Source organism: Neomonachus schauinslandi, chromosome 5 (genome assembly GCF_002201575.2).
Source record: "Neomonachus schauinslandi chromosome 5, ASM220157v2, whole genome shotgun sequence".
Lineage (NCBI taxonomy): Eukaryota > Metazoa > Chordata > Mammalia > Carnivora > Phocidae > Neomonachus > Neomonachus schauinslandi.
Genome location: NC_058407.1, coordinates 62148468 through 62176187, shown reverse-complemented (window position 1 = coordinate 62176187; position 27720 = coordinate 62148468). Strand labels below are relative to the sequence as shown.

The 27720-nt window shown below is 50.5% G+C and overlaps 1 protein-coding gene and 1 pseudogene across 1 annotated transcript; one reads left to right on the top strand and one right to left on the bottom strand.

Moving 5' to 3' along the window:
• Positions 1 to 1697: 1697 nt before the first annotated feature.
• Positions 1698 to 27720, bottom strand: POU6F1 (POU class 6 homeobox 1). The gene is made up of 11 exons (XM_021704798.1): positions 27672 to 27720; positions 16621 to 16714; positions 14448 to 14643; positions 10561 to 10682; positions 9488 to 9713; positions 8706 to 8962; positions 7886 to 8014; positions 7059 to 7262; positions 4161 to 4302; positions 3438 to 3606; positions 1698 to 2427 (listed from the first exon to the last, which is right to left on the bottom strand). Exons 2-11 carry the CDS (start codon positions 16666 to 16668, stop codon positions 2082 to 2084), a joined length of 1839 nt encoding a protein of 612 aa, XP_021560473.1. The 5' UTR covers positions 16669 to 16714; positions 27672 to 27720; the 3' UTR covers positions 1698 to 2081.
• Positions 18223 to 18887, top strand: LOC110593523 (annotated as a pseudogene).

Sequence of the window (27720 nt, the reverse complement as noted above, 5' to 3'; positions counted from 1 at the left end):
CAGATGGGTTCCTCCTGCATCTCCAGGGCCACGGCCACACCGTGGATTATATGCTACTCCCAGGGCTCCAGCTGTGACCCACTTGTCTCTCCCAAAAAAGAAAGCATATCTGAACGCAAGTGTTTGAGGGTGAAAACCTGTCTCTCTCTGATTTATTGAAGGGTAAGTCACTGAATCCTTTGCCAACCCCAGTACTTTAACTCTTCTTACTGAAAACTTGCTTAGCACGCCTCTCCCAAGCCAGTTCATCTCATGCAGACAGGGTGGATAACCCTAAACTGGAGTGTGACGCCTCCCCCCGGGAGACATATTCTCTCCTGGGAGGCCGGGGCAGGCAAGGTGCCTGCCTGCTTCCTCATTCTCACCACACTCGGGAAGGTTTGGTTGGTCCGAACGTAGCGGGGCAGGGGTGTGTGTGTGTGTGTGTGTGTGTGTGGCAATTTGACACACAATTGTCCTCTCACACTCTGGCAATGTAGGGCCTGCCAGGGACCAGTCGTAGGCAGGAAATGATAGCAAGCCAGAGGAAGCGAGACCAGGAGGTGGCTCTGCCACAGTGACCAGTGGGGGTGGGGATGGGCCCTCGCCTCACAGCCACTTCATCGGGGTATATCTTGTGAGGTGTGGAGCTGGGCGGCTGCTATGGACCTGGCTCTGTGACTTGTGCCCCTTTAGGGACGGTCTCCTGGGTTCATCTAAGCCAACCTCTTAGTGCTCTCCTGACCTCCCAGAGTGATATACTGAGTTCCAGGGGCTGTCCAGCCACCGTGAGGCTGGGAAACTCACTTAGCAGCTTGGGTGAGATGCCAGCCCTCAACGTGCCATAGCTGTCCTTTCTACAGGTGACGCCCATCCTGCCTCAGGGGTCTTCTTGACTGGGGGCGGAGGGGGGGAGCGGGGATTGTTTGCACAAACACGTGATCTAAGACTTTGGACAAAATAAGATTTCTCCTCCAGTATCCAAGGCTCAAAGTCTCAAAGAAAATTAAGAGTTAAGTCACCTTCTGCAAGAGACCTTCCTGGGCTGCCACCAGTCCTTTCTGGATGTTGGCCTTTTCCCCGGGCCCTTGCTGTTTAGTTTAGTGTTTCATTTGCCCCTTCTGAGAAGGCCCGGCACTGGGTTGGGGGTGGGTGGGAGCACAAGAGAAAGAGAGAGTCAGCATTCCTTCCCTCATTTTTCGCCAGGGTGCTGCGAGAGCTTGGGCAATGGGATTTTCCAGGCTGCCAGTTCTTTATCCCTCACTGTTTAGGGGGGGAGATAGCCATGGGCAGAGATTAGATTAAAATCTGGGAGGACGGGCTTATTTACTAAGTTCCCAACGTGCTGTACACCCAGGTCAACTCCAGGACAGCTAGAGTTCAGAGCTGCTTCCTTCCACCATGGATTACAAATGAAAAGGTTCCGCTTTAGTGCAATTTCCCCCCAAAAGGAATCAGGAAGAAATGGGAAAGGAGATCACGTGTTCTGGCCCCAGGGCTGCGGGAACCTTCTGACCTTGAAGGCAAGGCAGACACTGAGCCTGACCTTCTGAGCAGCTCATCACACTTTTCAGAATTGTGCCTCTTGGGTCCTTTGGGGGGGCGGGGGGTGGGCGGTGTGCCTGCAGGCAAAGGGTGGGAGGTGAGGCTGCAGTCCCTGCCACACTTACACACAGGAGCAAAGGGGAAGAGAGGGCCAGAGAGAATGCCATCAAAAACAAGAGCTAATGGCCAGGGGTCCTTCGGGGGCTGTGGTAGCCCTGCCCCAAGGACGGGGTGGGGAGGGGGTGTCTGGTTCCCAACCAGAATTCACCCTTCGAAAACCACATTAGCAAAGTGCTTCTTTAAGTGAGGGAGGGGTCCCTTGGCATGACCGGCCCGAGCCTGCAGCTCTCCGGTGGGCCCCTCTGCCCTCCCCATGCTGTGAGATACGTGGAGGAGAGGAGGGAGGCAGTGGACACACATGCACACGGTGGAGTCTCGAGACCCAGGACAAGCACAGCTGCACGCCACACTGTGACAGGTGCTGTCACGGCGGTGGCTGCAGCCAGGTGCCAAGGGAGAAGTACAAAGTGCTGGAACGCAGGGCTGGGGGCTGAGCCCTAAGGGATCTGAAAGACATTCAGCTTGCTGGTGTTCTTGAGCGTCTGGCGCCGATTGCAGAACCAGACCCGCACCACCTCCCGGTCATAGTTGAGCTCCTTAGCAATCTCGGTGATCTCCTGGCCTGTGGGCAGTGGGTTCTTCTCGAAGTAGGCATTCAGGGCCTCTATGGCCTGGGGGGTGAAGGAGGTGCGGCGTTTGCGTTTCTTGGAGGGCTCACCTCCCACAAACTCCATCAGGTTCTGCTGCCCCTCCTGGTTCCGGAGTTCGGCTTCATTCAGCCACTTTTCCAGCACTGGCTTCAGCTTCTGGGCACTCTTGGGCGTGATGTCCAGCTTCTCGAACCTGTGGGAGACCCGAGCCCAGGGAAGGGACGGTGAGAATGTCTTATTCCTCACACTGGGGTGTGAGTACACTCCGCAAGGGGCCGCTCCTCTCAGGCCTGGTGACACTGGACTAAACGTTCCCCTGACCACCCCCACCAAGACCACCCTGGCCCAGCCAAGCCCGGACTCCTCAGACTGTCCTGCATCCCAGGTCATACCAGGGAGGCCACTCCCATGGCCTCAGTTCAGTGGTGCAAGGATAACAGTGCAACTGCTGTATGAACAGCTCTTCCAGAACGTTCACACCCAAGTGAGCAAGGTCCTTTGAGGAGTTGTCTAGAGAGGCTTTCAGAGACGGCACATGGATGTCACGAGTGCACCTCTCCAGTCAGCCCCACAGCAGCCTCACCAAGTCAGGCAACTCTTTCTGACCAAGCCCAGACGGGACTACGGAACTGCCAACATGGAGCCTGCTCTAACAGTCACTCTCATCTGATCCAGGGAGTTGGCAGGCACTTTCGGCCATCCCTGAGCCATGTGCTCATTCTTGTTTGAAACCCTCTGCCCTCCTTTGATGCTGGCACCAGAACCAGTTCGAACACTGCACGCAGAAAAATCAGCTCCATCCCTTTATAGTCATGCCTTGGAGGAGGGGAAGATGGGGGCATAACCGGGGGGGGGGGGGCAGGGGGGGTCGTGGTTGAGAGCCAAGTCAGTACCGAAGGTCCCGCTTTGGGGACCCACTTCATAAGCTGTACTCCTTTTTCTGTAGGGTTCCTGAATGGATTAGGGTCTTGGGTTCCCCCCACCAAAAGACCACATAAATGCTCAGGATTGGAAGATCAACTACAGAAGGCCCTCCGATGGACTGCATCAGTCTTTGGCTACTCTAGGTGTTCATGTCGATCCTTAGAACAGCCTTCCTGGTCTAGAAGGAGGCAGGAGCAAGGGAGAATATGGAAAGGAGCCATGCACCTGGGTCCCAGTGAGTGCCTAGGGACATCAGGTGCCTGAGCAGGACTTACTCACCTGCAGATAGCTGACTGGCTGTAGGCTGGGCCTTCCGTGGCAGTCAGAGCCTGACCCACCTGAGTCTGCGTGAGGCCCAGGGACAGCCGTCGGATCTTAAAGTTCTTGGCAAACTCCCGGATCTCTTCCAAGTTGATTCCGTCCTCATCCAGACTTGGGGTATGTGGCTCTAGGCCAAAGGAAGGGACCAGGGGTGAGTGTGTAAGACAAATGATATCACTGCTTATCTAGCTTATTGGCCTGGCCTGGTAAAGCAGTGAGGGATGAGGACATTTGACAAAAGGCCCATGCACCCTTACTGTCCTCTTCGCCCCTATTCCCAAAGCAAACAAGCCTTGCAGGAAAGGAGCCTGGACTAACTGTCGGGAAGTAGGGGTCTGTTTTCAAGTTCTTCTAGCTCTAATGGCCGACCCTCCCCCATTCTCCCTACTCCTAGCCCCAAGCACACCTTAGCCATCCACATGCCTCAGATACTGGGTGAGAGACCAAAGGAGAGACAGCCAATGGGTTGGCTTCTCAAAGAAGCAGCCTCCACTATCATCATGCCTAGAATCCAGCTCAGCAGGAATGGGAATTAGAGAGCCAATCCCTGGTGTCAGGCCTTTGCCCTTCCCCTTTGGACTCTAGAAAGTTTATTAAGGAGAGCAGCATCTAAAGGCGCTGGGGTATTTGAATAAATGCCTCCTCTCCTCTTCTCTACAATCTTCTCCAGGAGCCACTTACTGGATACCAACTGGCTGACAGTAGGGGTCTCAGAGCAGGTGATTGGAATGGGAGCAGAGGCAGAAGGCTTGGCCGCTGGGGCTGGGCTGGTGATGACCACCGTAGGCTGGGGCACGGCTGGCGTGGGCTGGATGGGCTGTACCTATGAAAAGAGAGTCCATGAGTCCCCACTGCCCACCTGCCTGGCTCAGGGGCTTGCAGTCCCTGCAAGGTCCAGAGGCAGGGCAAAATGGGCATGAAATCCTCACCCACCTGGCACACTCCTACCTATGCGCCATCACAAAGCGAGACTTACAAGCTACTTATTAGCACCCACCTAACAATCATGACCAAGTTGGAGCCTCTTAGGCACCTGTGACAAGGCAGGTCAGAGGCTCAGAAAGTTTCAGTACAACTTGGTCAAAGCACTAACAAGTATCCACCCTCGAGATAACTGCTCTCAAATCTTTTCCCTCAGAGCAGAAACCGAAACCCGATTCTAGGGCCTCCCAGGCCCCAAATGTCCATCAGTAAGGAACTGGCAAGTGATTCCTGGGACTTCCCTACAGTGAGATTCTATGCAGCTATTAAAAAGAGTACAGTAAATCCCTTGAATACTGACATGCAAAGAGCTCTGGGTCACAGTGCTAAGTGGAAAAAAAGGTAAAGTGAAAACAGTTTTTAGAGAATAATTCCTATTAAAAATACGTATGGGGATGGGTTAGCCCGGTGATGGGTATTAAAGAGGGCACGTACTGCATGGAGCACTGGGTGTTATGCACAAACAATGAATCATGGAACACTACATCAAAAACTAATGATGTCATGTATGGTGATTAACATAATAAAAGAAAAAAAAGAAAAAAAATACATATGGGGGCGCCTGGTGGCTCAGTCATTAAGCGTCCGCCTTCGGCTCAGGTCATGATCCCAGGGTCCTGGGATCGAGCCCCGCATCAGGCTCCCTGCTCGGCGGGAAGCCTGCTTCTCCCTCTCCCACTCCCCCTGCTTGTGTTCCCTCTCTTCGCTGTGTCTCTCTCTGTCAAATAAAAAAATCTTCAAAAAAAATTACATATGAGTTTCCAGGAAAAAAGTCTGGAGGCATATAAAGCAAGTTGTCAACAGAAGTCATCTCTGGAGGTGGAATTTTACTTTTTTCCATTAACATACTATTGGAATTTTTATAAAAATCATGTATCATATTTATCATCAAGAGAAACTATAAATATATGACATTAGTATTTTTTTGTATGATTTTTTTTTTAATAAACTCTACCCCCAGCATGGGGCTAGAACTCATGACCCTGAGATCAAGAGTCGCATGTTCTACTGACTGAGCCAGCCAGGTGCCCCCAGTATGATTTTTTTTTTCTTAAATCTTCCTGGAAAGTGTAGATTTCTCTAGGATGGGTCCTATTCCCTGGATTCTACCTCTTGGTAGCTCTCAAATCCATTCCCTCTTCATCACCAGAACCTTATTAGCCTTTAGTCAGGGCTCCTCATTTCTTGCTAGAACTGTTTCTCGGCTGCCTCCTAACAGGTGACAAGGACTCAAGTCTTGCCACGGTTCAGTTCTTAGCTCCACCTGGATAAGAGCTAATTTTTTTTTTTTTTTTTTTAAGTAGGTTCCATGCCCAGTGTGGAGCTCAACGTGGGGCTTGAACTCACAACCCTGAGGTCAAGACCTGAGCTGAAACCAAGAGTCAGATGCTTAACCAACTATGCCACCCAGGCACCAACCGCCCACCACCCCCCCGGGTAATTTCTTTTTAATACACATCTAGCCACTTCCCTGCTAAAAGCCCTTCCATGACTCCCCACTACATAATAACAGTGATAAAATAAAAGCTCCATTTTTCCAGTGCTTCCTGTGTACCAGAGTGTTAACTGTCTTATGTGTAATATATCCGTTAACATTCATAACCTTCTGAATTGGTACTCTGATAATCTCCATGTTACAGAGGAGGCTACAGGGTTATTCACAAAGCTTGGAAACAGCACACCACATTTGAGGGCCACGGCCTCAACATCACCTGAGAACTTGCTAGAAATGCAAACTCCTGGGCTCCACTCCAACCCTACTGAATAAGAACTCCGGGGGTGGGGGGAATGTGTGTGTGTGTGTGCGCGGGGAATCTACATTCCAATAAGGGGTGGTTCTGACACGCACTCAAGTTTGGGAACCCCTGCTCTGGCACATTATCATTCCTGCAATTACGTAAAGGTAGGCCCACTCTCCCATCCAACTCATCCCTTTCGATGAGTTCACCGACCCTTCTCTATGAGGCCTTGCTGAACTCCCCGGTCTGTTGGGAGCTCCCTTCTCTGGGTCCCCACAGCACCTTCTCAGGTCCCTATCATAGTCCTTGTCACGCTGGCTTGCAGTGTCTCCAGCACTGGGCTACCTAAGGCTAGGGAGGGCATCTTACTCGTCTCTAGATCTTCAGCACCTGGGACATAGTAGGCACTCAAAAACTGCTCCTGGAATGAACAAATAAAGCCATAATCAAAGCCACAGTGCAGAGTGAAGGGGTGAAGTGGGAGGAGGTACAGAATAAACTTCTGGGGCTCTGCCGGTGGTCTGTTCACCTTGGAGCTAATCAAGGCTCAGTTTACTCTGACCACCTCCCTGGCCTTCTCAGCACACCACTAGCCTCTGAGGGCACAGAGACGCGTTTTTGGGTGTGTGTGGGTAGGGGTGGGGGGGGTGCTCCTTCCCTGGACAGAGTATGTGGGGACTCGCTTGGGCCTTCTACCCTGGGATTTCCCCTCACTTTGGAGAGGTGCTCTGTTTCCCGGGGACTTCAGAAGATAATCTTGTCCTGCCCTGCAGTCTTGAGGGAGGCAGCCCATTCCAGACAGCCCTGCCTGCCGCCCACCCCCCACAATCCTGCCCTCGCCCCAACCCAGCCCTTGTACCTCACTCTTAGCAGGGGACTCAGGCGTGCTTGCCTTCCGGACAGCCACGGGCGGAGGCAGGGGGCTGCTGGCCAGGGTTGCAATCACCTGGCCCTGGGCATTCAACAACAGCTGGGGCGTCACAGCCTGGACCTGCAGGCTCTGGGCTGGTGCTGGGGCTGCCACGCTAGCCGAGTTCACTACCCACGGAAGGGCTCCGATAACCTGCGAGGAAACAACGCAGGGACCCCAGGTGTGAGGCCAGTGTCCAGTCCTGCCCCCAACCCAAAGCCCCACACTGGCAGGGGAAGGGACTTAAATCATCCCACCCTTCTGGAGCTCAGTTTCCTCATCAGTAAAGACAAGGATTCATCCTCTAGGAGCTGTTTCCTTTGTTCGATCTCCAGAGCTGTGGTGGGGCAGGAGTAGGTCTGCACGTGAGTCACACGGCCCTGGATGCGAATCCCTGCCCTGCCTCATTTTATCGGGTGGCTTAATTTCTCTGGACTTCAGCCTTCTCCCCTGTAAAAGGGGAATGCAACTCTCCACCTAGTAGGCCTGTACTCCAAGTGAGGTGAGGTAATGTACGAGAAAGCACCTAACGCAGAGCCAGGCCACAAGGTGGGTGCTCCACAAATGAAAGCCCCCGGCTAGAGTGAGCACCTAGAGGGCGGGGTGGGGGCTATGCCCCGTCTGGGCTCAGCATCAGCACAGAGCTGCCACACGAGGGACAGGGACAGCAGCTTGACACCCTGTTGGAGTTTCTTTGACCGTTAGCCCGTATCCTGACTCCCCCCAGGCAGCTTCTCCACCACCCCCACCCCTCAGCCCTGCCTTTGACCACTTGCCTGTCCCTGAGCGTTGGTGAGGATCTGACTGCTGATCCCCGGCATGCTGGGAATAGCGTTGGCAATGACCGGAGTGGTAGTGAGGGAACCTAGGATCTGGGTCTGTCCCCCGAGGGAAGCGGCACTGATCTGTGGGTGGAGAAAGAGCCCTGCTCAGAGGCCAAGGGGCAAGAAAGAGCCCTAGGCAGAGAGGAGGAGGCCGGGGGGCGGGGGGGGGGGGGGGGGGGGGTTGGGGAGATACAGGTGCTGGGCAGATGTGAATGTGGGCTGCAGGCCCAGGTCCAGCTGAAGAGTATCCAGGGCCGGGGGCTGCAGGGGCCTGGCAGGGAAGGGTGGGGCCGCCGCCGTGGAAGGGTAACTGGCTAATCTCTCAGGCCAGGCCTGGGAGGACAGAAAGTCCAGACTGGAGGGGCCAGTGATTCTAGTCGCACCTAACAGCTCCCCTGGCAAGCCGGGAGCCACACTGGACAGACACTGGCGTGGGGCCGTGAGCCTCCAGCTCCGCCTTCGTTACAGCTCACAAGTGTGCAATCCCCAGACATCATCCCACCCTCCAAGGCCGATCCAGTGGTTCAGGTTCTGGAGAATTTGCCCAGCCCTCTTGGCGGAGGCTGTCTGCTCTTGTCTGGGACGGATGGGCTGGCAGATGCAAGGAGAAGGCCTCAGAGGGGGGCCATCTCTGCTGATGTGTTGGAAAAAAGAGCCGTATGCGGGGGGCTGGTCCTCCACCTCCTTCCTCCCCTGTGGGAAGGGCCAGTTCCACCCTTGGCCCAAGATTCGGTCCATCCCTGGTCAGCCCCGGGTGAGGGCAGCGGCTTACAATTCCTGGGCTCAGCGCGAAGCCCGCGGGCTGGACGGTGATCTGTGGGGGGGTGTCCACCGGCTTGGGCGTGGGGGCAGTAGCGGTGGCAGCAGTGGGCTGCGGGACAATGGCAGGCGCGGTCTGCAGCAGCGGCTGGGTCTGGAACAGCGTCTGGGGCTGGGCTGCTGGCCGGGGCTGGCTGGGTGAGGAGGCCTGTGCCGGCGGCGGGACAGCTTGTACGGGAGTCGGGAGGGCGGCGTTCAGCACAGCGGCTGCTATGGAGCAAGGCAGAGACAGGGGTGCTCAAACGCCCAGCCGCGGCCCCCCGAGCGGCTCCAATCCCAGGGGATCTGGCACAGGCAGGAGAGGGGGTTGGGACAGCGGGGCAGAGGGGACAGGCAGCTGTGATTCCCTTGATCCTTGCAGGGGCAGCACAGGGCAACATCTCTCATCCCCCCCCCTTGGGCCTGGAGATGTGGAGGCTCAAAACCAGAAGCTGAATCTTCTTGCAGTCCTTCTCAGGAGGCTGGTCGTGGGGTGCATTCTGGCGTGGGGGGAGAGGGGCAGTCTCAGTTGGCTGGAGTAGGAGAGGCCTGCTGGGCCAGCACCGTGTCATGGCCTAGAGTCCCGAGGTGGTGCAGCAGCTCTGTGGCGAGGTGCCTGGGACACCGGATCCAGACTCCAGGGCTGTGGCCCTGGCGGGCCGCGGGTTCTGAGTCCAACATGGCAAGCGCGCGTGCAGGGAGAGTAGTATAGGGTGGTGGGGGGCCTGCTGCCGTCCTGGGGAGAGTTGCCGTTACCTTGCAGACCGGCTAAAGGTGGCTTGAAAATTCCCCCCGTGGGAGAAGCAGCTGTCAGTCCTGGGAGGGCGGCCACGGTTGCTGTAGGAATTGTCCACACGGCCAGCCCCTGCTGACCAGCCACTTGACCTGCAATACTGATGGGGATAAGAAGAGGTTGAGTAACTGCCCCTGCTGGAACCATAACTCCTGTCAGAACTGTGGCTAAGTTTTCCTGAGTCAAGACCTGCAAAAGCAAACAAGATTTCAAAAAGAAAAGAAAAAATAAAAAAAATCAACATTGATAGCGCAAACACCGGGTCTCTCGGACCCAGTTGAGTACAAACAAAGCATTCTGAGGGCGGTGTGGGGGGGGGGGGGGGGGGGAGGCCACATGAGGGTGGGGAAGAGACAAGCCCTAGCCGGAGGCCCAACCCTGAGGGGGTGCCTGGACCTGACGAGCCTGCCTTCAGAGAAGCTGCCCCTCTTGGAGACAGGGCCTGGCCCTGCTCACAGCACAGCCAAGGGGAAGCAGGGGCGGGGGCTGGTGGTACCAGGTGGTCGAGGGCCTACAGAGGCCTCTGGGCAGCTCTGATGGAGGATACTCCCCTGCCGGATGCCTGGCAGATCTGTGCCAGGAGCGAAGGGCCACAGGGAGTGCAGCACTGCTGGGGGATAGGGAGGCAGCTTCTCATTGCCCTGGGGCTGCCCCCTGGCTCTAAATGAGGACTCTGAACAATCCATTAACTCTGCCAGGCATCCACTGGAGGGGCTAACAAGGGCATCCCCTCATTTAGTCATGGGCTAAACAGAGACACCTGTGGCACGAAAGAGTTAATGTTCTCCCTACCTACAGTCCTCGCTGGACCCAGGGATACGACTTGGCAAGCACACATCTGATTTTCCCAGTGGGCCTGATCTGGGGTAGGGGAGAGGCCAGGGGTGCCTAGCAGGGGGGGCGTCCCTCCTCCAAGCCGCAGCCCCTTCCCTGTTCTTCCCGTGAAATTCCCAGGTCCCACGGCCAGCCCACGTTGGCTGTCCCACGCTTTGCTCCTGCCCAGGGCCCTCTGCTCAGCTCCCCGGGGGGCCCTTACCTGGGGGGCAGCCTGTACAGATAATGGAGCCAGGGTCTGCGAGGCCTGAGGCTGGCTGGGGGCTTGGCTGAAGGTGGCAACAGCAGGGGCAGGGCTCGGAGGGATCCCCGGCAGAGACTTCACTTCACGTGGCATGGAGAGAAAGGACAAGGAGTGAGCCTGGTACGCGCGGAGGGGTCACCGGAGTACAGCAGCTTGTTGCAGCCTGAGGGGGCAACTCTCAGCCTCACACTCTGTTTCTGCATAACCCAAGGCCAATCACTGGCCTTCCCTGGCCCCGGGGAGACTGCTTCCCCCAGTGCTGCCGGTCGTGAGAACAGGAGGCTGGGGAGCCCTGTGCCAGACCTGCAAGGTAGGCTACCCTCCTCCCACCTCTAGTTGAAGAAAATGCAGGCCTGTGCGCAGCTGGCTCTCAGTCTCTCACTTCCTGCCTCTGCAGGACACGGTGACCTATCACATCATCAGTAGAAGGGCCTGAAGTGAACGTGTGGCAGCAAGGGAAGGAGCTAGAACCGATGGGAGCAACTTCCCTTGGCTCATCCGGCAGCGGAATCATTGTTCACGCTACCTGCAGGCTTCTTTTTGGATGCAGGTGCTGGCCTGGGGCAAAGCTCCGAGGATTCCTGTAGGGCGAAGTCCTTGAAGTGACAGCCCTGAAAACTGGACTCTGGAACCCAGGGCACTCCAGGCTGGGCAGAATTTCTCTGCCAGTGCCTAAGGGCTGAGGTCCAGAAGAGGAGCTTCGCTGAGCTTCTAAAGGAACCTCCTGTGAACCGGAGTTTTTCACCCATGTTACAGCTTCCGACTTAGTCAGGTATTGGGGACCCCACCAGGAAACCTCTTCAAAGCTACACAACCATGAGGAGAGGGGTTATTATTTAATACATGGTGAGACCACGGATGGGGTGATGGAGGTTAGACCAGATTGGTGGCCTCTTAATACTGGCTGGGCATAGATTTCCAGGCCCAAATCTAGGTCTCCTGAATGGGAATGGCAGGGAGTGGAGGCCAGCAACCTCTCCTCTCCCTCTACTTTCTTTTAAGCTCGCTTGTGATACAGCACGCAGCCACAGTGGGAACCACTGAATCAGATAACCTTCCAACCCTGCGTTCCCAGCCCGTTTTAATCTGGAAAGGCAGCAATTTAACTCAGGACTGTAATGTTCACAGTATATAAGGACAAAAAATCCAATTGTTTAAGGAATTAAAGAGACAAACAGGCAACAACTAAAGCCTTCTAAAATTCAAACAGGGGGCGCCTGGGTGGCTCAGTCATTGGGCGTCTGTCTTCGACTCAGGTCATGATCCTGGGGTCCTGGGATCATGACCTGAGCCGAAGGCAGACGCTTAACGACTGAGCCACCCAGGCACCCCTGAATCTATGAAAATTTAAAAAAGATTTTGCTTGACAAAATTTTATGAAATTTAAAAAAAGGAAAGTGGGAAAATGGGAATGTGATGAACACGAATGAGAAAAGCTTACCATCTAAAGAAAGGACATATTCATTTTATTAGGATTTATTTCCAAAGTAGGACCCGGGGTCCAAGGGTTTGCATACATTTAGGGCTTTTGTCCCTTCCTGCAAGACTGCTTTTCAGAGACTGAACCAATTCACAGAACAGTCAATAATGTTCCTATTTCTCCAAAGTGCCACCCAATTTAGGTTTTGTCACTGTTTATTTTTCTGGCTTAACAGGCATGTGGTACCTTATAGCCAATTACTTGTCCTCTCATTGACAGATTTTGTATTTTTCATGTAATGACTTCCTCCTATGTACACAATTGATTTCTCTTCAAAAGGAATTCGAGTGGACAATACCTCAAAGGAAAAAACAAATTTTCAAAGGACCAGTACAAAGGCACTCAAAGCGCTACCGGTTATGACAGTGAAAAACCAGACAGTTTGACAATAGCCAAACCCAGACCCAGGTGTGTGAATCTATGGCAATAGAGGAAATGGGCCTATGAATAATATGGTGGTAAGTGTCCTATTACAGTCTACGCTTGGTGGCCACAACTATAAAGATACATACTGTGACAAGGACTGGGTAGTAATTTAGAGTGATATAAATCACTCGAGCTTTTTCATCCTGAAAAAGTTTCCCATTACTTAGTTTTGTTTGAAGAGGAAACTCTTTGTAATATTGCGTACCTAGAAAGATTGCAAGGCCACAGTCTAAGTTGGCAGCTTCTTAGGAGGTACATCGAAATGCCTCCCTTACCTTCTTGATGATAACTAGAATTTCCCTTCCAGAGAATAGAACTTTTGTGAAAGGCTTAAATATACAAACCTCTGGAAGATGATGTACACTACCATAAACACTCATGCTAAGGTGTAAATAGTTGATTTAGGATCCATTTCCGAGAGCAGGTTTGGACAAGGAACAGAATTAAGGCACCAGAAGAAATGAGATATGGAAGACAGATTAAAGAGTAAAAAGGGATGGGGTGCCTGGGCGGCTCAGTCGGTTAAGCGTCCGACTGTTGATTTCGGCTCAGGTCACCATCTCAGGGTCCTGAGATCGAGCCCCACATTGGGCTCCTTGCTGAGCATGATCCGGTTTAAGATTCTCTCTCCCTCCTCTCCACCTCCCTCTCTTAAAAAAAAAAAAAAGAGTAAAAAGGGAAATGAGGATAAACCTGGGACACCTCCCAAATTTCCTGAAAAGGGGCCTCATCCCCACCATGGAAAGGAATGAGAAGGGGGGCCAGATGTAACATCCTTGTCTCGGCTGCCTGCTCTCCAGGGCACGGCCCCCACAGGAGTAGGCCGATGCCCTCCCTAGCTTCAACACGGAGCAGGGCATTTCCAGGCTAGGGAAGAACGGTTATGTCTCTTGCCATTCCTTTATTCAAAAGGAGAAAAAATGACCCGGGGTTACTAGGGTCCCAAATGAATCTGCACACTGATTTGTGGGTAGAGCAAGGGATATGAGGCCTTGCCGTTTTCTTTTTCCCTAAAGCCTCTCCTCATTTGCTCTCTTCTTGGCTCCTCCTCTGGGCCCACCCCCATCAGCCCAGATCTCCAATCTAGGGAAGGGAAGATAAGCAGTAGCCTAGGGGAGATGAATCGTGGCGTTCTGGGGGGACTGACTAGGGAGGTCTCAGGTTTCCAGCAAAAGATGTCTACTCTGCAAGGTATCAGTGAGCAGAGTCCAGGAGAGGGTGCCGCACGGCCAGAGAGCCATGCCTGACACCAGTCCCAGCCTCTAGGACAGCCCTGGTTGTATCACAGCTATACTGCGGGGTAATTAGGAGAGACCGTGTGGGTGGATCATCTCTCTCCATTCCCAGTACAGGAGAATCAAACTCTTGCCCTAAAGTGTCTTTAGAGGGCAGCACAAATAAGACCAGCTGGCGTGACTCACAGCAGCCCAGCTGGGAGTAAGGAGCTCAGATTCTATAAGGTCCCACCTAACCCACACCCTTAGTCCAGGGTAGGTAACATGCCCCCCTACCCCCAGCTGCTGGGACCTCCCAGATCCACCACCAAAGGTACTGAGTTGGAAGGGCTGTCAGGATCCTAAAGGTCTAGTCTTTTCTGCATTGGGCCTGAGGGTCTGGCTGAGACGTGGAGCCCTCCCTCTCTGAGGTGAATTCAATCCCCTCAACTGAGCCTTGCCTCTCTCCGCCCACCACACCATGACCCATCCCAGTTTAGGTGTGGAAGTGATTGAAAGCAGATCTAGAGTTCCAGGGACAAGGAGGGCAGGACAGCCTTAGCAGCTGAGCAGGACAGCTGTGGCCAGAGGCTGTCCAGTGGATGGACAGGAAGGCAGCAAGACCCTGAGGCCACCGAGGCCCCAGGGATTCAGGCTGGCTCTCCAAGGAGCCAGAGAAAGGGACTCAGGTGGTGCAATGCCAGATGGGACTGATGGCCTCGTACCAGGTGCCTCTGCAGAGGAGTCTGGGTTGTCTGGCCCGGCTTCACCAGCAGGTTCACTAGCTTCGCCAGGGTCTCTGCTCTGGGAGCCCTCAGCAGCCACACCCTCCAGCCCTTTGCCCTCCTCCTCGGCAGAGATCTGGGCGTCCACTCCAACTTCCAGCACACGGATGGTCTCGTGGCCTGACATCACGATGACCTGCAAACAGAGCACAGGGGACTTCGCTGGTGCGGAGCAGCTGGTCTAGCCCTGGGGAGCAGAGCTCTGGGTTTGGCTGGGGGAGAGCGGAGAGCGCACTTCAAGACTTGGACCTCCTGCCTGAAGGCGGCGTGCTCTGTGGCAATTCCACAGCCTGGGGCAGGCTGCAGCTCCCTGATTCCAAGCAAGGAGCTTCGGAAAGGAACTGGGGGCCTGGTGACAGGGGAAGGGCTTGACATGTGCTGAAAAAAGCCCCACAGAGCCAAACCGCTTGGGGATATTTCTATTTGCCCCCCTTCTTGGACTCGGTTCAGGGAGTGGTAAGTGGCCTATCCCACAGCTTTGCCAGGGTGTCCTCTTAGCTGCTAGGATATTGGAGTGTGGTGATGGAGGCCCCTAACACGGTATCCAGAGCCTAAGCTGGGCCAAGAAGCAAATCCCTCTTCACTTCTCTTGAAACCTTAGAGAGGGACGCCTAGGTGGCTCAGTCGTTAAGCGCCTGCCTTTGGCTCAGGTCATAATCTCAGGATCCTGGGATCGAGCCCCGCATCGGGCTCCCTGGTCGGCAGGAAGCCTGCTTCTCCCTCTCCCACTCCCCCTGCTTGTGTTCCTTCTCTCGCTGTGTCTCTCTCTGTCAAATAAATAAATAAAATCTTTAAACACACACACACACACACACACACACAAAACCTTATAGAAGTTCCCTCAAAGATAAAGGGGGTGGAAAATGCTCCACAATGTTGAGGAACTTTTTAAGCTCTTGATTCCTTTATTTCTAAAACCCTGGGGTAAAGGCCAAGATTCCCCTGCGAGCTAACTTCCTGAAACAAGGGTCAGGAATCCTGGACTGGAGCTTTGGACCCCGTGGGCCTGCAGGTGCAGTCGTGCCACCTGTGGGCATGCTCCAACCTGGAGGGGGGCTTCCACAGCCCAGCGGTGCAGGCAGCCCGCAGGCCTCCTTAGAACACTTGGTGGTCTTCCGCTCAAACAGCCAGCGCTCCTGCGCTCTTTACCTCCAGCACTTTGAATTGGGCCATTCAAGATTCCGGGACACTCTGTATATGCAAAAGCTCTGTCGGGCCTCCCCTGCACTTGGCCTGTACCCGAAGGCACTCCCACAACACAGTCCTGAGGCCTGAAAATTGAATCCAGCCAGAGACTGCAGGAAAAAGTGACAATGTAACCCATTAGGGAAGTATGAGTGAAATAAACTTCCAAAAGCAGTTCCCTTTCTGATGCAAACTTGACCTACGAGGGACTTCAGTCCAATTACATTTTAAGAGATATTAGTCTTTTTTTTCTTTTAAAAAATGGTGTAATAAATACGTTCACTGCAAAAAATTATAAAATATATATACGAAAAAAGAGAGTAAATTACGTGATGTCCAAATCTTTCCTTACATAAAAATATACATATTTGTATATATGTTTTTAAATTTTTATTTATTTTTAAAAGTAAACTCTACCCCAGTGTGGGGCTTAAACTCACGACCTCAAAATCAAGAGTCACATGCACTACCAACCAAGCCAGCCATGTGCCCCATACATTTTTGTATATTTTAATTTCATTTTTTAAAGTCACAGCTTAGGGACGCCTGGGTGGCTCAGCCAGTTAAGCGTCTACCTTCGGCTCAGGTCATGATCTCAGGGTCCTGGGATCGAGCCCCACATGGGGCTCCCTGCTCAGCGGGAAGCCTGCTTCTCCCTCTCCCACTCCCCCTGCTTGTGTTCCCTCTCTCGCTGTGTCTCTCTCTGTCAAATAAATAAATAAAATCTTAAAAAAAAAAAAAGTCACAGCTTAAATCCCCCAACTGAGCCCCTGAGAAATCCTAGCTGGTAACTATAGCTGGATGAGTGAAGTGACCAAGAATTTTGGTAAGAAACAGATACTGACAGGCTCTGTGGAGTCTTCCTCCTGACCATACCCTGGGGTCCATGACCCTCACTCCCCCCGCCCCCTCCTGCCCTAGCATATACCTGCTCATTGACAGTCAGAGATGACTCTGGCCCGGCTCCAGGATCCATGGTCACTTGTCAGGGTGGGGTGGGGGCCGGCCCACACCTAGCACATCTGTGGGATGACATGGGACAGGAAAAGCAAAGGCTGATGTGACACAGTAATACAATTTCTATATCATCTCAAAAAGTCAGGAGGACAATGGTAGGAAGAGAGCGAATCTTAAGTTCTCTCAAATATCTGTAGAAGTAAGCAGGATTCTAAGGACTTTAAAACTAAAGTGTCTTGCCTTCCTACAGCATCCCAGGAGAACCTACACTCAGGAGGAACCAGGGTGACAAGAGGAAAGAGAAGGCCAAACATCTGTCCCTGGGAGTCCCCCAGTCTGCAGGGAGAGAGCAGACCCAGCTGAACCCAAGCTGACTTTGGCCTAGACCCTGAGAACCTCAGACACAGGAAAGGAGCACTCTGGCTAATCAGAGGGCTTTTTAGGGGAGGAGTCTGAGCAGACTTCCTGGAAAAGATGGTAAAGACAGGTATAAATTAAAACAGTAGTCCCCAACTTGAATATGCATGATCATCACCTAGAGCACTTATTAAAAATACAGACACCAGATTCCCCTGAACTCTGATTCAGCAGGGGGTCTCACAAAATCAGCTCTTAAGTGATTCTGTGGCAGTGGCCTAGCGACCCTCCTGGCCTTTAACACTGGAGGCAGGACAACCTCCAGATGGTCGAACAGCCAGCCAAAGGCAGGGAGAGGAAGTGGGAGGAGACCTTGTGAAGAACAGATTGGCTGGCTGGAGCCACAAACAGTAGGGTCATAAGAAATAAAGGTATAAAGGGGACAAATAGGTTTAGATACTTACATAGCAAAGAAGGCAATTAACATTGACTTTGAGTGCCTCCAGTGCTAAGTGTTTATGTAACGCTTATTCGTGCTCATTACTCATGCCGGCTGGGGGGACAGGGGCATTATTACCACCACCGTACAGATGAGGAAACTAAACTCAGAGAAGTGTTCTAGATTCCAGATTTTTCCCTTCCCCCTCTTTCAGCCCTGGGGTGTTGATCGGTCTTCCTCATTTTATTTTATTAATTGAGGTAAAATTCACCACTGTAACCATTTTAAAGTGTCAAACTCAGTGGAATTTAATAGATTTACAATATTGTGCAACCATCACCACGATTTAGTTCCAGAACATTTTCATCATCCCCAAAGGAAACCCCCATTAGCTGTTACTCCCTTTCTCTGCCAGACCCAGCCTCTGGCAACCATTAATCTGCTTTTTTCTCTATGGATTCGTCTATTCTCCATATTTCATATAAATGGAATCATATGTCATGGAACACTATATCAAAAACTAATGATGTAATATATGGTGATTAACATAACATAATAATAATAAAAATAAATAAAATAAATGGAATCATACACTAAATGGCATTTATGTCTGCCTTCTTTCACTTGGCAAAATGTTTTCAAGGTTTATCCCCGTTGTAGCATGTATCAACACTTTAATCCTTTTTATAGCTATGGAATAATGGATAATATTGGGTGTGCTTTCGGCACTCTCTGCGCCGGCTCAGGGAGAGGCAAAACTGAGATTTCATTTCCAAGATGGAAAGTGCGTCAAGCTGAGCTGCGACTTTACCGAGCACTCCCCAGGCCCGTGCTGATCCAGCACCTCCCCACACAAGCAGTTCAAGAGAAAAACCTGTAAGGGCAACACCTAAACAATAAGGAAGGAAAACAAGATCTTCATTTAATCCCTGTTACAGCATGGTAAAATGTCTTAGAGAATGAAGACTATCAGAACTTTTCAAGGAAATCGGCATCTTCACCGGAAGAAAACTGTTTGGAATTTTAAGAACATTTTAAACACATAGATCGTGAATGTGAAGAAAGTACATATTCCATAAAATTATGTGAATCTACGCACTTGATCCTGGGTCGTGCAGTGGTCTCCAAAACGATTTTGTGAATGAGGATTCCCAAACACGGATTAAATGAAGAACAAGCAAAACTGGTGAAGCAGGTCCAGGAAAAGAAGACCTTCTTTGGGGACCAAAACTAGCATAATGTATAGACCAAAGAATGACTTGGGCCAGTTACGGGGTTGCTCGAAAAGAAGTGGAGAAGCTGTAGTCAGCTGGTGCTTTATGAGGGGCAATCGGTTGCAATTGACAAGAAGACTCAGCCTTGCTCAGTTGCTAGGCCACTATGGGTTAGATGACCGATTGCTATACTATAGCAGAAAGGAAGAAGAACTTACAGGTGTTTAATTCATAATTTTTCCCCCTAGGATTTCTTTGAAAATGAAAACGTAATTAAAAGATATTTATACACTTTTTAAAGATACTAATACATTTTAAAGGGAAGATATAAACCATTAGGGCTTAGAGAAAGGTACCCTGACGACCATCAATGTAGAGGCACTCTACTAGATAAACTAAATTATAAAATGAAAATTTAGTATTTTGAACAAATTTGCCAAAGAAGACGTGACATTTAAAGAAATGTGAAAAAAAATGTGATTAAAATAATTTGGACAATTCTGGAAGTCAGTTTTAATATATTGTTCTGTTTATTGTGGTAAGAAGTTTTATTTTAAATGTTTAAAAAAAAAAAAGTCCAACCTGGTGAATGTCTAAACCTAAACTGGTCTAAAAATGCCTGCCTCTCTCCTAATTTTGTGACTCTGGTTTCCATTCATTTACCGCGTATTTCCATCTGGATGGTCTAGTAGGCAATTAAACTCATATGTCCCGAAAAAAAAAAAAAATCCTGTATGGATATACCACATTTTCCATTCATCGGTGGATGGATGTTTGGGTTGTTTCTACCTTTTGGCTATGTGAATAGTGCTTCAGTGAATTTTTCTGCACACGTTTTTGTTTGAACACTTGTTTTCAATTCTTTGGCATATATACCTAAGAGTGTAATCGCTTTTTAGGGTCTTCACTCTTTGGCAGAATGTTTCCTGGCCAAGGAGGCAAGGAGAACCATGAGGTTCCTTCTCTCCCTTTCCTTCCCTAACCACCTAGAGTAGGGATGAAAAGAAGGGCAAGAAATTCAGGACACCTAGCAATTTGAAAAAAGAGTAAATAAGGCTTCCCTTTTCAGGTAGGACAAGGTGGGGCAGGAGGGGAAGAGGAATTTGCTGGAAGAGCTAGTAGGCATCATCCACCCTCACTGGGACTCTGGCCTCATTCCTGGGTGATGTCCTCCTCCAAATTTTGTACATGGGAGCCTTCTGTGAGTTTTGCCAAGAACCTGGCAATTTACCACCTGTGCTGGATGGGAACTGGGATGAACCATGATATTGGTTACATACAGAAGTCAATTAGCAAGCCATCTGCAAATTCAAATAAAAGGCAGAGACAAAATGGAGCAGAAAGGCGTGCAAAGTAAATCTGGGTCCATTATAGCTTGATACATACATTTCACAGGGCAAGAATTTTCCAGTTCCAAAGGCCTTTAGAAGGGAGGCATCAGTAGCTAGTCATTGTGGGGCAAGGGGCATCTGCTCGAGAGGAGCTTAAAGCCTGCTCCCAGTCTTGTGGCCACCAGTTCCTTAGGGCCAGCCGTGGCCGCTCACAGGGAGTGGTTAAGCAAGTGTTCACTTTGTGACTGTTATTCGGGGGATTCAAGCAGCAGAGAGGCTCAGGTAATTCTAACATCCCTTCTACCCTTGAAATTCCATGAGCTTATGTGGACCCGGGTCCTCAATGTTTAGTCCTCCGTGTCAAGGGAAAAGGCAGGCCTGGCTCAGAGCCTCTGGCCACGCAGGCGCACTCTGACCCGCCAACCAGGCTTCTGCCTAGCAGGAATGCAGGCAGAACAGAGGCAAATGCCTCCCTCATCTCAGAACCCCAGGACTTACTGGTCTCCCTTCCTCTTGGCTTGAGATGGCTCCTATCAGAGATACGCACGTGACATAAACACCTCTCCAGTCTGTAGACACGCAGCATTCTGACTCTGAGCTCTGTTCTGTGCATCTCCTGGCTCAGTATCTGTGCAGACTTTCTCCTGCAGCTGGTCCCAGCCCCTTGCCAGGAACTTTCCACATTTTTCAAGCCTAAGGCTGTGGTTTGGCCTCACTGACTAGACAGCCATCTTTAGTTTGCTTTTTGACCGGTTCCCCAATGACGGGGGTAAACGGCCCATTTGCACGGCCTCCTTTGAGCTCACGATGCCATGCCGTGCCCACAGCCTGGCAGCCAGTGAGGAGAGACGATCCGCGGTCCGTTTTAAGAGAAGGGGCTCCTGTGATCACTCAGGCAGTAGAACTCCACACCATACACAGCACAGCGGAGCTGCTCTGGGTAAAGCCGGGATGGGAGCCAGAGCCCACCCAAAGCCTCCTCCTTGGTCTTCTTTCTCCAGTGAGATGAGTGAAAAACACCTGACTCGAACCTGGCAAAGCATCTCAGTTGGTTCCCAGACAGTTCATTTATCCCTCCCTTTCCTGGGCTAACATCTAAAAATACAGGTAACCCTGGGGAGAGAATGAACAGTGGGTGCTGAGGCATTTGCCCACAATCTGAAAATCCAGAGGTCTGGGGCCATCCAGGAGTTCCAGCAGAGGGCCCTGAGTTAGGGGACCTGGTTCTGTGTATCATTCTCCTTTGGCAACTGCTTTGGGCTTGCTTAGGACAACGTCCTAAGGCACCCAGGAGGAGCATTAGGAAACCTCAAACGGGCACCTGGGTGGCTCAGTTGGTTAAGCATCTGCCTTGGACTCAGGTCATGATCCCAGGGTCCTGGGATCGAGCCCCGCATCGGGCTCCCTGCTCAGCGGGGAGCCTGCTTCTTCCTCTGCCTCGCCCCCTGCTGTGCTCTCTCAGTCTCTGTGTCAAATAAGTAAATAAAATCTTAAAAAAAAAAAAGGAAATCTCAAACACATCCGAACCCCCTAGAGTAGCCTGAGATTCTATTAGGAAAAATCCTGAAATGTTTCGTGCTTCATTTATTCAACAAATATTTCAGTGGCTATTATGTGCTGGGCATGAGGGATACAATGGGGGAGAAAACCTTCCTCAGCTTTGTGGAGAAGCCTTCAGTCTAACATGGGAGTCAAGGAAACAAAGAGAGAACTACAATACAGTCTGTTTAAATGTCATGATGGATAAACAGGGGCAAGAGGATCCACAGAAGGGATACCTACTGCAGTTTGGGGTTGGTCCTTTTCCTCTTGTTCCTGGGTTCCGACATGAAATTTTATGTATGAAGAATCTTATGCCATGTGGAGGACAACGGAAATTCTCATATGGGATGCAGACTTTTAACTCAGACTCATTTCTGTGGTTTTCATCCCTCCCTTAACACTTCATGTGGTTGAGGTTTTCAAGGTGTAAAATACTTTCTGACTATACAGTCAATTTTGGAGGCGGAGGGTCCTCTTCGTGAAGTTAGTGGACTCTAAGGAATGGCTGGTTAAGCTGAAATTAGTTTTACCTGTACTCAATTGAAAGAAAACCACATTTATTGTGGGAAATCACCTTTCAAAAATTTGACTTTATTCTCTCAGGCTAGCTGTTTGTTGGCAGCAGAATCTCCAGCTCTACACTCCTTTTATATTTAAATTGTGTATGCACTTACCTCTTGCAGAGCTGCCATTCAAAAAGACCACAATGACGGCATGCGGGAGACTGGCATAGATGGGAAACTAGGGCTGAGCTGAATGGTGCCATCAACACTTTACCTCCTCCCTAGATGGACCAAATCTCAATCTCTGGCTGGGACCTTATCTGGGAACTTCAGCCTCAGAAATCCAAATGCCTACTGACTGTTCATATCATCTTGTACTCAACATATTAAAACCAAACTCCTGATTTCTGTCTTTTTTTTTTTGTAGGCTCCACATCCAATGTGGAGCCCAACACGGGGCTTGAACTCACGACCCAGAGATCAAGATCTGAGTTGAGACCAAGAGTTGGATGCTTAACCAACTGGGCCACCCAGGTGCCCCCAAACCTGTTCCACCTGCATGCAGCCTTCCCCGTCTCTGCCAATGGGCAGTTTCATCCTTCCATAGACGCTCAGGCCAAAAACCCTGCCATCATCCTTGCCTTCTCTCTCTTTTTTTTTTTTAAAGATTTTATTTACTTATTTGAGAGACTGAGAATGAGAGAGAGAGAGAGCATATGAGAGGGAGGAGGGTGAGAGGGAGAAGCAGACTCCCTGCCGAGCAGGGAGCCCGATGCGGGACTCGATCCCGGGACTCCAGGATCATGACCTGAGCCGAAGGCAGTCACCCAACCAACTGAGCCACCCAGGCGCCCCACCTTGCCTTCTCTCTTATTGCTCACATTTGCTCCTTCACCGAATCCCACTGGCTCTTCCTTCCAATATGCCCAGAATTCCCCCACTTAACACTGCCATGGCGGTCCACACAGCTTTCGTAGCTGGTGTGAAGGAACACCACATCCCTGCACAGAAGTATTATCCGCCCTTTTCTTAAACTGCCAGACTCCAGAGAGGCTGCCACCTCAAAGTCATTATTGCTTGATGGATTTTCTGCATGTCCTCCCATCCTTCTCCATTTCTGGTCCCAGGACACAGATTTCCCTGCTTACACCTGCTGAAGAATAATAATCATGTATAGTTTATTGGGATCCATGACCTTTACACATAGTATTATAGTGAGCACTCTCTGGAGACAGACTGTGTCGGGTTCATCATCTCAGCTTTGGTATTTACTAGTTGTGGGCCTCAGGACAAATGACGTAACCTTTGTGCCTCAGTTTCTTCATCTGAAAAAATTCGAGAAATAGCACCGACTTCATAGGGTTATAGTGAGGATTGAATAAATTAATGCATGTAAAAAGTTTAGACTGATGCCTGGCACATAGTAAGGGCTCAGAAAATGGTAGCTCTTATAAAAATTTACATACATTATCTCATTTCAATTTAGTGCAGCCATTGAGAAGCTGGATTCATCTCTCAGTTTTAAGATTTCTTAGCTGTGAGACCTTGGACAAGGACCTAACCTCTCTATGCCTTAGTTACCATATTTGAAACGGGGCTAGTGTTACAGTAAATCGAATAAGGGTTCAATGTATATTAACTATTATTATTTGATTCTGGGACACCAGCACCCCCAGTCCATAGTGCAAATCCACACTGAAACTTGACCAACTGTGTGACTTTCCACAGGGGGGCAGGTTACTTCTCTGTTTTCTCAGGGATAAATAATAAGAGAGCTTACTTCGGAATTATTGAATAAAACACTAACAACAATTAGTTATTATTACTCCCATTTTTATAGATAGAAAGTTGAGGCTTTGGAGGGAAACCTAGACTCAAACCCCAGTTTGGCCATGAAATAGCTGTGTGATCTTGGGCAATTGACTTAATCTCTCTGAAGCTTAATTTCTTCATCTTTAAAAAAAAAGATTTTATTTATTTATTTGAGAGAGAGAGAGCAGGAGCAGGGAAGGGGGGAGGGAAGGGGAGGGAGATCAGGAGAGGGAGAAGCAGACTCCCTGCTGAGCAAGGAGCCTCACGATGATGATGATGATGATGATGATGTGGGTTGTTTTTTTTTTAAGATTTTATTTATTTATTTGACGGAGAGAGACACAGCGAGAGAAGGAACACAAGCAGGGGGAGTGGGAGAGGGAGAAGCAGGCTTCCCGCGGAGCCCGGAGCCTGATGCGGGGCTCCATCCCAGGACCCTGGGATCATGACCTGAGCTGAAGGTAGACGCTTAACTGACTGAGCTACCCAAGCGCCCCTAATTTCCTCATCTTTAAAATGGTGATTAAAGGGGCACTTGGGTGGCTCAGTCGTTAAGCATCTGCCTTCGGCTCAGGTCATGATCCCAGGGTCCTGGGATGTAGCCCCGCATCGGGCTCCCTGCTCTGCGGGAAGCCTGCTTCTCCCTCTCCCACTCCCCCTGCTTGTGTTCCCTCTCTCGCTGTGTCTCTCTCTGTCAAATAAATAAAATCTTTAAAAAAATTTAAAAAAATAAAAAATAAAATGGTGATTAAATAGGAAAACCTTACAGGGTTGTTATAACGGTGATAAGAGATCATGTAAGTGGAATGCTTAGCATGGGGCTCTTACTATGATCCCGTTTTATCGAGAGGGAAATGGAGGTAGAGAAAGGTCAGGTGACTTGCCCAAGGGCACAGGAAAGTGAATAGCAGATTCAAAATTCAACACAGTGTCCACCTATCCCAGGCCCCTATCCTCCTAACACAATACCAAACTTCCTCTCCAGAATTGTAAGGGCCTTATTCTGGCCTCCAAGGATCAGGACACATTGGAAAATGAAAACTCTCAGTTCTCCTCCAGACACCCCCCCGCCACCTCCATCCACTAGCAGAGATAAATAGCTTGGTAAGCTGTTGACAGACCAGCTAGGCATTCACATAGGCCAGAAAAAAGGGAAGGAGAAAAAGATAGGAAAGTAGTGAACAACTTTAATTCCCCCTTTCCAAACTATCACGTATAATCTTAGACATACATAGGCAAACAGTAAACACTAGTTTAATAAGGACACATTTAGTTTCTCCTCCTGTTCCCTTTCCCTTGTCCCGAAACATGATTCACCCTAGGCAGGGTGAAGGGAGGGGGCAAATGAAATGTGGAAAATAAAAAGTAGGTATATTCCCCCACTAGACTGTAAGCTCCAAGAAGACATGTCCACTTATTAACATACCCCAGTGCTTGGGGCGGCTGGGTGGCTTAGTCGTTGAGCGTCTGCCTTCGGCTCGGGTCATGATCCCAGGGTCCTGGGATCGAGCCCCGCATCAGGTTCCCTGCTCAGCGGGAAGCCTGCTTCTCCCTCTCCCACTTCCACGCCTTCCCTCTCTCGCTGTGTCTCTCCCTATCAAATAAATAAATAAAAATATTTAAAAAAATACATACCCCAGTGCCTAGTATAATACCTGGTACATAACGGGGGCGGGGGGTGTTAATGACTATGAGCCAAAAATATAAACTAAGAAATCAGGTCACTTGCCCTCCTCATATTTCCTACCTCCTCCCTCAAAACACAGATCCTATTTCAATTTTTTTGCCCCATTCACAGTCCTAGGACTACTTAAAAATTATTTCAAAGAAGTGGCAATAAGTTCTGGAGAACCTTAACCACTTTTACTCCTTCCTAATCTGGCAATCTAGGTTCCCTCCCATTCCCTCTGTGGCCTCACTGATCCTCATTTTGACACAGAAAGAGCTTGAGGCTTAAAGGCAGAAGACCCAGGTTGAGTACTGCTTCCCCTCAGGTCATCTCCCCAAGCCTCAGTTTCCTTATCTGTAAAATGGGGCTAAATGATAGTACCCACCTCATCGGTTATTGTAAGGATTAAATTGGTAACATTTATGTAAGGCACTTAGAACTGGCCCTGGCACACAGCAAACACTATGTAACTGTTACTACTATTATTGTTGTTATTTTTAAAGTAGGCTCCATGCCCAGCCCAGCGTGGAGCCCAATGCAGGGCTTGCACTCACAACCCTGAGATCAAGACCTGAGCTGATCAAGAGTTGGATGCTTAACCGACTGAACCACCCAGGCTCAGTAAAATAATAATTGTTATTATTTTTAATTGAACTAAAGCATGCATATAAAAATGTTTTCAATTGTAAAGTGTTAAAAAATAGAAAAGATTATTAGTATGATTTTATAGCCAGTTAATCTTGGGGAGAGGGATATAATCTTATCCCATGTTCCTTCATAATGCAGAGAACCCTTAGCGAAGCAAATTTCTTCGGATTCACTTTTTCTTAGGTGCTAGATAGTACCTTCAAAAGAGAAGAAATAGCTCATCTCTCTCTCTCACACACATACACACACATTATCACTCTATGATATTACCTTGTATGCTTTCATGTTTATTATCTGCCTTCCCTTGACCCCCTAACCACCACCACCACCTAAACTGAAATGAAAACTCCATGCCAAGGTAAGTTCTATCTGTATTGTTCAGAGCATGGCACATACTAGGTGTTTTTGTTTGACCAATGAACGAAACGAAGTTCTACTGCACATATGCTAAAACCAAACAAACAAAAAACAGGTCACAGAAATATCACCCTGAGCACCAGGACTTCAATCAAAATGGAATATATGGAATTATTCTTCAGAAGGCCCTGCTTGTCACTGTTGGCTGCCTTAGAAAACCAAAATAAGGGGAGGAGGGATATATGTTCATAAACAATTAAAGACCAGCCTGTATTTTTGGAGCAAGGAATCTGGAAGAGCACTGAGGTTACAATCTCTGCAAAGAACTTCTTTTCATTTGCCCAGAAAGGCTTCCTAACCGTGTTTTATTTCCCCCTGCCCTGCAGCTGAGGCTATTCTGTGGTTTTAGGCTTCCCATCACGGCTCAGTGGGGATTACAAGGCTCCGGGCGGCTCCCTTGGCCTTGCCAGGTGAGAATGGCCAGGAAGCACATATCGGGCCATTATCATAACTATTTGTTAATAATAATATTGTTATTAAATATTTATGAAGTGCTTATGCTCTGCTCGATGGTGACCCTCCCACCATTCCTCCATGCTTCCAGCACCGTCTGGGTTCCTAACCCCGAGTCCCACCAGTCCTCCCTGGGTACTGTGGCTGGGGAGAATTGTGACCGGTCACCCAGGCCGACCCAGTTGACCTTAACCGCCGGGAACCCAGGCGTCCGGGTTCTCCGGTGGGGCGGGAATCCGCTCCCGGTCGCCACGGGGTCTGTGTATGTAACGTCCGCTCGGGTCCGTATCCCACCTGGGCTCCAGGGGAGGGGCCGGGTCCAAGCTCCCCCCGGGGTCCACCTGGCGGCCGCCCCCTCCCCTCCCCCGGTCCCCGCCGGCCCGCGGGCGGGCGAGGGCGCGGCCCCCGGGGTCTCCGGCCCCAGGCGGGCGGCCGCGCGCAGTCTCATTCCCAGAGCTCCCCGCCGCCCCGGCCCGGCATCCCGGCACCCCGGCCCCGCGGCATTTTTTCTCTTTATCATAAATATATAAATTATGCTAATTACGGGCATTGCATATTAACCAAACCCGAAACCTCCCCTGCCCGGCCCCCTCCCCCTCCGTGCAAACCCCTCCCCGCCCCGGACCCCGCTACTTACCGGAGCCCGAGCCCGAGCCCGAGCCGCCTTCGCCCCGGGTGCCCGGCGG

What these genes read in the sequence shown, in the direction of transcription:
- POU6F1 (XM_021704798.1), bottom strand. Translation starts at nt 16,668, where the DNA reads ATGGATCCTGGAGCCGGGCCAGAGTCATCTCTGACTGTCAATGAGCAG. An exon ending in TCACCAACGCTCAGGGACAG is followed by an intron (nt 7,263 to 7,885) that starts GCAAGTGGTCAA and finishes GTTTCCTCGCAG; the next exon opens with GTTATCGGAGCCCTTCCGTG. An exon ending in TGTCAGCCAGTTGGTATCCA is followed by an intron (nt 3,607 to 4,160) that starts GTAAGTGGCTCC and finishes CCTTTGGCCTAG; the next exon opens with AGCCACATACCCCAAGTCTG.